This window comes from Aedes albopictus, chromosome 3, assembly GCF_035046485.1.
Source record: "Aedes albopictus strain Foshan chromosome 3, AalbF5, whole genome shotgun sequence".
In the NCBI taxonomy this organism is placed as follows: Eukaryota; Metazoa; Arthropoda; class Insecta; order Diptera; family Culicidae; genus Aedes; species Aedes albopictus.
In genome coordinates this window covers 423,887,754-423,900,315 of record NC_085138.1, presented here as the reverse complement: position 1 = coordinate 423,900,315, position 12,562 = coordinate 423,887,754, and the positions used below count along the sequence as shown (strand labels likewise).

The 12,562-nt window shown below is 40.8% G+C and overlaps 1 protein-coding gene across 1 annotated transcript in view; it reads left to right on the top strand.

The window, feature by feature from the left end:
- LOC109410664 (uncharacterized) overlaps positions 1 to 12,562 on the top strand; it is a 113,937-nt gene that overhangs the window by 91,723 nt on the left and 9,652 nt on the right. The window contains exons 4-7 of the mRNA XM_029875796.2: positions 8,361 to 8,970; positions 9,052 to 9,162; positions 9,545 to 9,769; positions 9,837 to 9,942. Of these exons, the coding sequence (XP_029731656.1) occupies positions 8,361 to 8,970; positions 9,052 to 9,162; positions 9,545 to 9,769; positions 9,837 to 9,942 (1,052 nt within the window). The remainder of the gene's footprint in view (positions 1 to 8,360; positions 8,971 to 9,051; positions 9,163 to 9,544; positions 9,770 to 9,836; positions 9,943 to 12,562) is intronic.

Here is a 12,562-nt window from a genome sequence, read left to right as displayed (position 1 = left end):
CATCCACGCCTCCACAACCTTGATCGAGTGCTCGGTAGTCAACTTCACCTCCTCGATCGTTTTACCGTAGACTTCGAGCGTAATGTCGTCGGCAATTCTGACAATCTCCACTCCCACTGGTTACTCTAACCTCAACACCTCGTCGTACATGACATTCCATAACACCGGACCCAAGATGGAACCTTGCGGGACTCCTGAGGTTATGTGAAAGCACTTCCGACCCACCGCCGTGTCGATCAAGCATATTGGCCTATATGCCGACGGGTCTCCAGGTGGTTTTCCCACCTTTGGCAGTAGAAACAGGCTCTGCCTCTTCCATACTTCTGGGAAAACTCCCTCGTTTAGGCATTTCTGCATAGCAGACCTGAACATCTCGGTAGCTTCTGCAATAGCTACTTTTAAGGCCAGGTTCAGAACTCCGTCTGGACCTGGGGCCTTACCTACGCAAAGGGGCTTTGCTATCCCCACAAGTTCCGCATCGGTGACCCTCTCCCCATCGCCAGCCCCAGTTCCCGGCTGTCCTACGAAAGCAGGCCAAGGACTAGGATCATGACGCGGAAAAAGCCTCTCAATGATCCCCTGCGACATCTCTGGAGATTGTTCTGTCGGAGCCATTACACCTCTCGTCTTGGCCATCACGATCCTGTAGGAATCACCCCACGGGTTCGCATTGGCACTCTGATAGAGACCCTTAAAGCAGCCCTTTTTGCTTGCTCTTATCTCAGTCTACAGCGCGGCTTTTGCAGCGGCGAACACCACCCGCCGTTCGTTTCGCTCATCCTCTGATCGTGCTCGCTGCATCCGCCGACTATAGCCCGTAATCAGGTGCGGCGCAGGTCCGCAATCGCGTCGGTCCACCAGTAAGCCGGTGGCCTCCCATTTCTAGGGTGGACTCGCCTAGGTATGGTCGCATCACACGCACGTGAGAGCACCACTACCAGCTCGTCGCCGTCTAAACCGATTAAGTTTCGCTCACAGCGGAGCGCCAGCCTAAATACCCCTTCGTCGAAGTATGATGTCTCCCACCTGCGAGGCCTACCCGCCTCTTCTTCTATCCGCTGTCTGTTGTTGTTGTTGTAGTCTATATTGTAGCGAACCACCAGGTGGTCGCTGTGAGTGTAGCCATTATCTACTCTCCAGTTCGAACTACTTGTTAGGCCAGGACTACAAAAGGTCAAGTCAATAATTGACTCCGCTCCGTTTTGACTATAGGTACTCTTGGTATTGACGTTAGCCAAGTCGACATCTAATATGGCCAGTTTCTCTAACAGGATCTGACCCTGCAGGTTCGTGAAACGGCTTCCCCATTTCACGGCCCAGGCATTAAAGTCACCCGCTATTACCCCGTTAGTACGGTTGTCATGCGGTCCAGCATCTGCGTGAACTGCTCGATCGACCACCGCGGAGACGCAGAGCAGCTACAGAAGAAGACCTCGTTTACTTTGGCGACCACGAAGCCCCCATAGGTAGTAGACACCAACTCCTGGACGAAATATTTACCAGTCGTCCATCCTCTCTCTCTCCTCTTCTTGGCGTAACGTCCTCACTGGGACAAAGCCTGCTTCTCAGCTTAGTGTTCAATGAGCACTTCCACAGTTTTTAACTGAGAGCTTCCTCTGCCAATGACCATTTTGCATGTGTATATCGTGTGGCAGGCACGAAGATACTCTATGCCCAAAAAAGTCAAGGAAATTTCCTTTACGAAAAGATCCTGGACCGACCGGGAATCGAACCCGTCACCCTCAGCATGGTCATGCTCAATACCCGTGCGTTTACCGCCTCGGCTATATGGGCCCCCAGTCGTCCATATCGATGTCATTTTTCTGGACAAATCCGCGACCCAATCGCCGTTGCCGGCGGGTACTCGGTATGGGTCCGGTATGATGGCGATATCCGTCCTCGACTCAGAAACTGCCTGACAAAGCAATTGCTGAGCCGCGTCACAGTGGTTCAGGTTAAGCTGCGTCACATGCACTGTGATTTGTTCACTGCGGCTTTCTTGAAGGCCGGGTGCCTTGGTCATAGGATGCCTATTGTTCACGGATTTCCCGGTACAGATCTGTCAAATGAGTGGACTCGTGCAGTCTTGTGCCTAATGATCTTCAGCGCCGCATATCCTGCACAGATTGCGCCTGTCAGGGCCTTTGCAGTCCCATGACTTGTGTCCTGGTTCCGGACACCTAAAGCAAACCTCCGGTGGCTCGTGGAACGCAGGTGACATACGCACCAGCCAACCTTTATCTTCCCTACTTTGACGGACTCTTAGACGTCCGCCACAGGTAGCTGAATCAAAACTATCGGTGTCCCTGCTGGCCCCTTTCGTAGCCTAACGATTGCGGCGACCACCTGCACCTTGCACTGTTGCCGCAGTACCGTGACGAGCTCTTCCGCTTCGGTGAGCTCGTCTATGTCTTTGACCTTTAGAGTCGCCTCTTGCGTGAGAGCCCTCACCTCTACTCCTTCACCAAGTACCTCAAGCAACACATGTTTAAAGCTACGATTTGTAATATATTATGTCCAGTAAGTCTTCTGAATATTCAATGGACATCATCGGATCAGCTGTTCTGCAATATATGACATGGAGTCTACAGCCGTAATAATATCATTTTTGGTGTTTTGAGTTACACAACATTACCAACCGTAATGATTGTATCTGATTTATTTATTTAACGTTAACCCTCGAGCGATCGCGCTGTTGTATTTTGTACAACACGTTGAAAAAATCTCGCTTTTTGTACTCAGCATTAGCGTGGTGCTGACGCAGGTAGTCAACCACGCGAGTTACGGAAGGTTAATAATAAAACTGAATCAACAAGTCTTAACAATGACTACAATGACTACAGATTTCAAAAAATTAGTTTCATAAAAGTTTGAACAACCTTAAACATTTCAAAGGTACAGAATAATGCTTGGAAAATCATTATTCAGTGTAGCAGCATTGCAAGTGTAGATATAAAGTTGTGTACTCCATGAAAGATTGGATGACCTTAATAATCACAAAACTATCATGCCCTACTAACAAAAGTAGCTGTACTAAAGCTTATGGAGCAAACGCTTTTGGAAGAAAGCTCGTTTAAGCTCTTATACAGCAAGATTGTTAGTTGGGTGGAGTGATCCTTGAAAATTATGAGGTTCATGGATCCTATTTGGTTGTTTAACGTTACTATCTAAAATGAAATCACCACATGTTACGGTGGTTGTTTTTTATCAACTAAGCTCCATAACAGTAAGGATCTGGAATATTTCAAAAATACGCATGAAATGCCAAGGGGATTACATATTACAGTTGGATGTGTAATGTTTCAGCTCATTGTGAGAATGGCTACTGTTACTGTCAAGAGCTAAACAGGACAGTTTGGGCGACCCTAAATATCCTAAAGGTATATATCTAGTAGACTTCAGGTTGGTCCAGTAACCACGATTGATTATGAGCGATTCCAAGCAACAGCATCAAAATTAAGGAAATTTTTTAATTCATGATTTTCTATTGAACTGAAACTTTGCACAGTTTTTCAGTTCCATCTAAATCGCCATTTTCCGATATCAAATTATTATTTTGAATCACGACTAACTTTTCAAAAGGCTGTATGTGAAAATGGTTCAAAAATATTCAAAAATCTGCACAGCCAAAACGGTTCGTTCGATTGCTATGAATTTTTCAGCAAAGTTAGATAACTTAATGGTGATTCCTAAGAAAATATACACTGTGAAAAAACATCTTTTTTAACATTAAAAAATATCATTTTTGTCACAAAAACTCAAATATCTCAAAACCCTATCTTTTTACCAACGTAATTTATTTAGGGAAAACGGTCCATTGTATTAGCAATCTATTATAAAAATTTGGTGATGGTAAACTCATAAATAAAAAAGTTATAACATTTCAAACATTTCACAATTTTCACATTTGGTAATTTTTTTTTTCTGTGTAAATTATTTCGATCAGAAATCGCAGTTTGATGCTGATTTTATTGTTCAGCAAAGTTAGATAACTTAATGGTGATTCCTAAGAAAATATACACTGTGAAAAAAAAAACTTTTTTTAACATTAAAAAATATTATTTTTGTCACAAAAACTCAAATATCTCAAAACCCTATCTTTTTACCAACGTAATTTATTTAGGGAATTAGCAATCTACCATAAAAATTTGGTGATGATAAACTACTAAACAAAAAAGTTATAACATTTCAAACATTTCACAATTTTCACATTTAGTAATATTTTCTTAGTGTGGATTATTTCGGCCGGAAATCGCAATTTGATGCTGATTTGTGAATGGCCTTACGTGAGTAAAACAAGCTGTTTTTATTATGTATTATGTATATTATATGTACAGTAATGTTCCGATTTTATCACGCCCTCCGCGCATTAGTCGTTTATTCATTAATTTGCTGTTACATTTGAGGACAAGTGTTTTCCCTCTTCTTCAAGGTGAATGTTGAAAGCGTGTTTTGCAACGTTAAAATATTGAAATGGGTATAGATGTTGAAGTATATTTCAAAGCATTTTTGAAAAGGGGCGTGATTAAATTGTTTAAACAGATGTCCCTGATGGTACGGTGGCATGACTCTCTGCACTTAGCACTTCTGGCAATTTCTCAGTTGTTGTCGTTTTCGAACTTCCTGCGCCCTGCTTTACCGATGATATACAGATGGCTCGTTTGTCAAAGTCTAGACGGCAGGACGTTCAAATGCGTAAATTTGTATTCAATTTGGGCATAACCAGTCTCTTTCAGTTTATCTATGGTGCTTTCGGTGAGATTTCGTAACTCTTTTGAACATTTTTTTTTTCATCAAATGGTCTACAAGAGAGCGTTGAGTTGAAGACCTTTGAGAAAGCGACTGTTCATGTTGTACGTTAGATTATAATAAACAAAATCACCTATAAGTTTTAACTGACTAGTTTGGTGTTGTTTGCTTGGCCGAAGAAAAAAATTACAATAAAGTTTTAAATATCCATAGCGGTAGTATTTTTTTTGCTTTTGCGTGTGCATTGTCATGGTATGTATACAGACAAACAAACGTAACACTGACGAAATTTTCATTGACCACGCCTTTAACGATCATTTTGAATCTTGGTCGTGGCTTTCATAACCAGAAGAGTGCCCATCGTTTTTCTTTGCGTTTGACGTTTTACACTAGCGCCTTCTGATGACGATATTGCACAACGCAGTGTTTCATGAAACATTCCCACCAGGTGGTGGTAGTGTGAACTGGGCGATGGATTTTCACGAAAATTGTTCTAGGCGTTTCGTCTGTTTGTCTGTGGTATGTACCTCTCATGTATTTGTTGTTGTTGAAGTTACTCGCATTCTTCCGATCATAAAGTCTGTTCTCTAAGAGGTAATTTTTTTGCAGATCAACTAGACGTATACGCGTATATATAAAACTTTTATTATGCAGCTTTCGTCTTAAAAATAAGTTTAATTCCATTTTTCAACACTATCAAGGGATTTTTTCACCAGTCATGTACAATAAAAAGTATGACACTCTCAATATTTTTGATCACAACACTGGATCGCGTCTAAGTTTCAAATAAATACTATAGTAATTATGAATAATCAAACAAAAATATCATGAAAACAACTTGTTTAATTCAGGCGGTAGCCTTTACAATAAAATCAGCATCAAAATATAATTCTCGAAATAATTTACACAGAAAAAAAATTTTTTTTGTTACTAAATGTAAAAATTGTGAAATGTTTGAAATGTCATAACTTTTTTGTTTATCAGTTTACCATCACCAAAATTTTATGGTAGATAGCTGATTAAATGGGCCATTTTCCCTAAAAAATTGACGTTGGTAAAAAGATAGGGTTTTGAGATATTTGAGTTTTTGTGACAAAGATTGTATTTTTTTAAAGTAAAAAATGAAATTTTTTACAGTGTATATTTTCTAAGGAATCATCATTTAGTTATCTAACTTTGCCGAAAAATTCATAACAATCGAACAATCCGTTTTTGCTGTACAGCTTTTAGAATATTTTTGAACTATTTTCACATACATCCTTTTGAAAAGTTAGTCGTGAGTGAATATGAAGGTTTGATATCGAAAAATGGCGATTTAGATGAAATTGAAAAACTGTGCAAAGTTTCAGATATTTTTAAAATGGTCGCTCAGGATCGACTGACATGACTCCGTGGAATTCCTCTTATGCGTTACTCAGTATAGAAGATATGGCTGTGTAGATTATAGAGTGTAGACCCGATGTTCTGAACTCCAAGATAGTTTGGCTGACCTGGAATATCCTCATAGTTTCTCTTAATGACATTTTAAATTTCAAGAGCTTCACGGATTCCAGCAGATTAAGCAATGCTATTATTTATGGCGAAAACACATAAAGATATTCTTTTAGATTTAAAGGACTTCATTCTAGGACAGTTTGAAGGACCCTGAATGTCCCAAAGGTTTATAATAATATCAAGTAGACTTCAGAATGGTCCAATAACCGTGGTTGATTATGCAACATTACTCAGTATAACAAATATGGCTACTGTTACGAGTGTAGATCTGAAGTTCTGAACTCCAAGGTAGTTTGGCTGACCTAGAATATCCTTATAGTGTATATAAGGGGCCATGCACAAATTACGTCACGCTTTTAGGAAGCAGGGAGATTTTCCATAACGTGACAACCCATACAAAATTTGTTGAGGTCCCGTACAATAAGTGTGACTTTGGGGGGAGGGGGGGGGGGGGTTAAAAAAGATCGATTTTTGCGTGACATAATTTGTGTATCATCCCTTAAAGACATTAAAGATTTCAAGAGCTTCACAGATCCCAGTAGATTATGGAATGCTATTATTTATGGCGAAAACACATAAAATGTTCTAGTAAATTCGAAGGACTTCCAATAGTGCAGTTTGGAACACCTAGTATATCCCAGATTATACAACACGTTTTGATATACTTGACGAAGGTTAAATTAACACATATGACCGTAACCCATATCCAAATTTAGTTTTTAGAACAACTGGCATGTCAGTTATTTCGTTTCTCCAAACTTCATGGTGTTCAGGATGTTCTAGGTTGTCAATAAAGTCTCAAATACAAATATTCCCAAATATTTCTTAATAGAGAACTCAATGTGCAACAACTTTGCCGAAGATAGTGTTCTGTTTTATTAAATGTGTGAATTTATATAGCCGTTTCTATGTTGGGGTCATATCCCAAGTAACAATTTTAATTTTATCAAAGTTTTTTAGCGATTCAAAAACCCTAAACATAAAACCATTGATGCCGACTTGAAAATGCTCTCGAGTTCTTGTATGCCTCAATAAGCCCACGTTCTGGCTAGTTGGCCCAGTCTTATTAGGGTCTACAGGACTTCGTATGCAAGCCGGCTAAAGGATTTCGGGTTGTATCATAGTTTTATCAATCTTCTAAATGAAACCATCTTCTGATTTGTCAAATAATTGTTTTGATTATTTTTCACTCTCAATGTTCGATCGTTAGAATTAGTTATGCTTGGTTGTTTATCCAGCCATCAATTGGAAAGATGCAGATATGGAATTCAGATTTGTTTTTTCTATTTAATACGTGTCAGGAGACATGCCACGGAAAATTTGTGGTGAATGTGACTGTGATAATGACAAAAACAAAGTGCGCCACACAAACTATGCATAATTTGGAAGTTAAATGCATTTAATTTACTCGCTGGAATTGGGTGCAAAAAAGGTTTTTTCAACACAGCGGAGTTTAAAAGACATTATGTAATTTTTCTGACAAAATAAAATGACGGAAACGTGTTGTATGGTTTAATTTGATCTTAAGCTGTACGTGAAATCATAAAATTGAGTAATATTTTTTCTGTATTTACATGAATTATCCCGGCTAGGCGACATTTTTCTGATAAAACTCTGTGTTCCTGATGATTCCTCAAATAGGGCTAACCCTCCTGAGGTAGTCATAACTGAGCTCATGATAGAACTAGCGGTTTTATCACAGCATTTTTTTTGGTTTATGTTACGGCCACATATGTGTTGAGTGGGTCGAGGAGAGAGTAGTATTGGCTTTTATTTTGTTGTAGAAGACGGCCTAAACCCAACACTACCCGAACCTTCCTGTTCGGGTGTCTGTTGAGCTGATTTTCCTCCCATGGTTTAGAAGAAAAAAAAACATGTGTCGCTGGAAACTGGGTCGATCAAGTTTTAAGATTTGAGCGGTAACATATAAGATTTTCTGTTAGCTTTCAACTACTTTTTAACAAACTTAGCGGAAAAATCGACCAACAAGTTTTATGTCGCCCCACTCTTATATGATGTATCAGCGACGCTTTAGTAATATAAGGAGCTAGATAAGCAATATTATTAATTCAGTCAGAGATATCATCCTAATACTGTATCCCAATGCTCTTTTCCAGACTTCAACGTTCACCGTCCCTAGGCCTGCTGCACAAAACCATCGAAAAGGAGTCCAAATCCTCCGAAAAGGACAGTTCCAAGCTAGAAACCAAACGCAAGAAAGCCGAAGATGCCGTAAAAAAGGCAGACGTCGAGTACTACACCCTGTGCATCCGAGCCGAACGGGCCCGCGTCGATTGGGAAATGTCCGTCCTGCGGGGCTCCTCGATGCTCCAATCGCTGGAGAACCAACGGCTAAGTAACTTCAAAAACTACGTCTCCAGTTACTTCCGGCTAGTGTCCGACATGAATCCAGTGCTGACGAAGGTCACCGATCGCCTCGGCCCGCAGGTGCAGCTGTGCAACGTTCAGAAGGATTTGGACGTCCTGAAGAACATCCGGCGGGCTACGGAGGGCCCTAGTGAACAGCTCTTGCCAGACTTCTACTGCGAGCACACCACGCTGGCAATGAACCGGGAGAGGAGAAAGCAATCGTTGGTCAAACTGTTGCAACTGATTCGGCAAGATCTGGACCGGGAGCGACGGTCGCGAAACAGCCTCAAGGGATTCTCGCAAACCTTCGAACCCAACGTCGAGGGTAACCAGAACATTGCGGATAAGTTGTATCATGTGAGTTGCCAGGGCGAGCGGGTGCGGTGAGGATCGTTATAACTGGGGCATCATAAACCAATTCTCGCTTTGTGTTCACAGATAAGATCGATGCTAACGTACTTGGAGGGTGCTAGGTACAAGCTGCAGTCGGCGCTGTTTGAGCTAGATCACAAGCCACGGTCGAGTCATCCACTGGCGCAGCATATACAGGTATTTTTATTATCGGGGCAGCCGGTGGTGTGACGCCCACACCTAATTATATGACAACACGGTGCTTCGTTTTCCGATAGAATATTCACATTTACTCTAGGTTACATTATTTTTGAACTCGGTGAACTTTAGAATTGAAATTTTTCAAATCAAATATTGATGATTGCTACACATCAATATTTGAAATTGTAAGCATTCCTTCAAAAAGAATTTTTAAATTTAATTTCTGTTGTTGCGAACAATTAAACTATTCATACTTACTTTCGAGATTTTTTTCAAAATTTAATTAAGTTGTTCTATCAAGTTGAAGTTGAAATCAGAGGTTAAATGAAGCACCGTAGGGCTGCGGGTAAATAACGCCATGGTTCCATTCTTTCCTCAGATAACACGGGATCGTACGGGATTGCAGACCAGTGTGCTAAAGGTGCCACTTTGGCTAAAGAACGAACAGGAAGAGGAAGACGACGGGCAGGTGTCGAATACGAATGGGGGCGGTTCCGGCGGGTCGGATATCGACGGCGGAGAACGCGACTGCGTGGATATTAAAAACGATACTCTGATCAAGCACATGGCACAGAAGTACGGCCGAACCGAGGAGGACCATTATGTGAGATTTCTTATGGCTTACCTTAGGTATTATTACCGTTTGACAATTTTTTTTTTAATAATTTCAGAGTTTGAACAAATCCAGCAAACCGAGCACTCCCCCCGATGAAAATGGTCCAACGTGGGACCGAGGCGTAGCTGATGGAGTATCCAACCAGCCTGACTCGGACTTTGGTATGTCATGTCTACAGAACATTTTTTGGGTCAATGGGCGTAGTCAGCTTTTCAGTTTCGGGGGGGTGGGGTTGGTCAAGCACCCTTAGCAGATTTGTACCTACTAGCTTTTATAACTAAACGCAATATGATGAAATTGAATATAATAACATTATATTCTAAAAGCATCATTTAACACTTCAACAGTCACTGTGTTGTATTTTGTACAATACGTTAAAAAAGCTCGCCTGATCTACATCGATCAACGTGGCCCTGGTAGCGGTGACCAATTTCTGGAAGATTAAGGATTTTTGTTTACTCTAGCATTAATTTGCTAAGATTTTTTTGTTAATGTCTACAAAACATTCATGAAAAAATATAGCTGAACTCTTTTTAAATTACGAATTCTTTTAAGGACCTACAATTTCCTGGGTTCTGTATGAGTATGTTTTAAATTATCTTCCATTCTATTCGCTAAAGGAATTCTTCCAGAAATTCTTGAAATAATTTTAAAAAATCATCAGGTAATCCTGGAGAAGTTCTTTGGTACATCCCTGAAAAGATGATTGAATTATTTCTGAAATTTCCAAAGGAACTCCTGAATGAATTTTTGAAGAGAACCTGAGAGGAATATCTGAAGAAATCATTTGAGGAATTCCTGGAGCAATCCCTGGCAAAATTCCCAGAGCACTCCCTGGAAGACTTCCTAGATAAATCCTTGAAGAAATCTGGTGCTGGTTGAATCCCTGGAGCAATTCCTACAGGAAGAAGTCCTGTAGAATCCCTGGATGAATTCCCGAAGGAATTCCCGGAGGAATCCCTGGAACAACTTCTGAAAGTATACCTGGAGGAATTCTTGTATAAATGATGGGAGGAATACCTAGATAAACATATGAAGAGATCTTATGAGGAAATCCTAGCAGAAATCCAAGATAAATTTCTGGAGGATTCCTTGGAGGAAGTTCTGGAGAAATTCTTGGAGGAATTCTGGGAGGTATTTCTAAAAAAAATTCCAGAAGAAATCTCTTGAGGAATTCCTAGAGGAAATCTTAGAGAGAAATTTCAGAAGGAATCCTTGGAGTAGTTCTTGATGAAATCCCTGAAGGAATTCCTGGAAGAATCCTTGAAGCAATTCCTGACAAAATCTCTAGAGGGGATCCTGCAGGAATGCCAGGAGAAACTTCTGCACAAATTCCTGGAAGAATTCTTGGATGCGACTCAGCAGGAATTCCTGGAGAAATTTCTTGGATGAATTCTTGGAGCAATCCCTGGAAAAACTCCTGGAGAATTCTCAAAAGGAATTCTGGGAGGAATTACTGGAGAAATTTCTGAAAAAAAAATCCCTTGAGAAAGTTTAGGAGTATTTCCTGGAAGAACCCTTGGGGGAATTTCTGGAGGATTCTCTGGTCGAATCTCTGGGAATATCCCTAGAGAAGTTCGTGGAGAAATCTCTGGAGGAATCCCTGAAACAAATCCTGGACGAATCTCTGGAGGAATTTCTGGAGGAATGTCTGGAGGAAACCCTGAAAAATTCCTGAAAGTATTCCAGGAGAATTTCCTGGAAGAATCTTTGAAGAAATCCTTAGAGGATTTCCTGAAGAAATTCCTGAGGAAATTCCTGGAGAAATTTCTGACATAATTTCTAAAGGATGTCCAGGAGCAATTCTTGGTGAAACTTCAGGAGGAATTCCTGAAGAAATTCCTGGAGTATTTCCTGGAGAAATTCCTGGATAAAACCCAGGAGGAATACCTGGGGGTGCCTCCCTTCCTCCCTCAGGTAAATGATGAATAGGCTCGTATTCATGGCGATGGCACAAATTTTCTCAAATGGAGGAGAACGTGCCTCTGGAGCCGACCTGCTGATACCTGATACCTGGGGGTGCCCCTGCAAAATTCCTGAAGGTATTCCTGGAGAACTTCCTGGAACAATTTCTGGAAGAATCCTTGGAGGAACTTTTGGAGGATTTTCTGGAGGAATCTTCAAAGAATTTCCTGGAGGAATCCATGAGAAAATCTCTAGAGAAATTCGTGAAGAAATCTCTGGAGGAATTCCTGGAGCATTTCCTAATGGAATCTTAGGAGAAATTCCTGGAGAATTTTTTGGAGGAATTCGTGAAGAAATTTCTGAGGTAATTCCTAGAGGAATTCCTGGAGGAGTTCCTGAACAAATTCCTGGATAAAACCGTGGAGGAATTCCTAGAGGTATTCCTGTGGGAATTGCTGTAGGAATCTATGATGCAAGTCCTGGAGGAATCTCTAGAGGAATTCTGGAATAAGTTTCTAGAGGAATCTCCTGAGGAATTCTGGGAAATTTACATTATTTTTATATTTCTGAAAAAATCCCTTGAGAAAATCCTGGAGGGATTTCTAGCGGAATTTTTGAAGAAATTTCTAGAGAAATCCTCAAAGGAATCCCTGGAGGAATTCTTGAAGAAACCCCAGGAGGAATCTCTAGAGGAATTCCTGGAGGAACACCTGGAGAAATCCTTAATAAATTCCTGAAGGTATTCCTGGCAAATTTCCTGGAAAAGATTCTGAAGAAATCCCCAGAGGATTTGCTGGAAGAATCCGAAGAGGAACTTCTAAACGATTTACTGGAGGAATCTTCAAAGGCTTTCCTGGAGGAATCCCTGGGAAAATC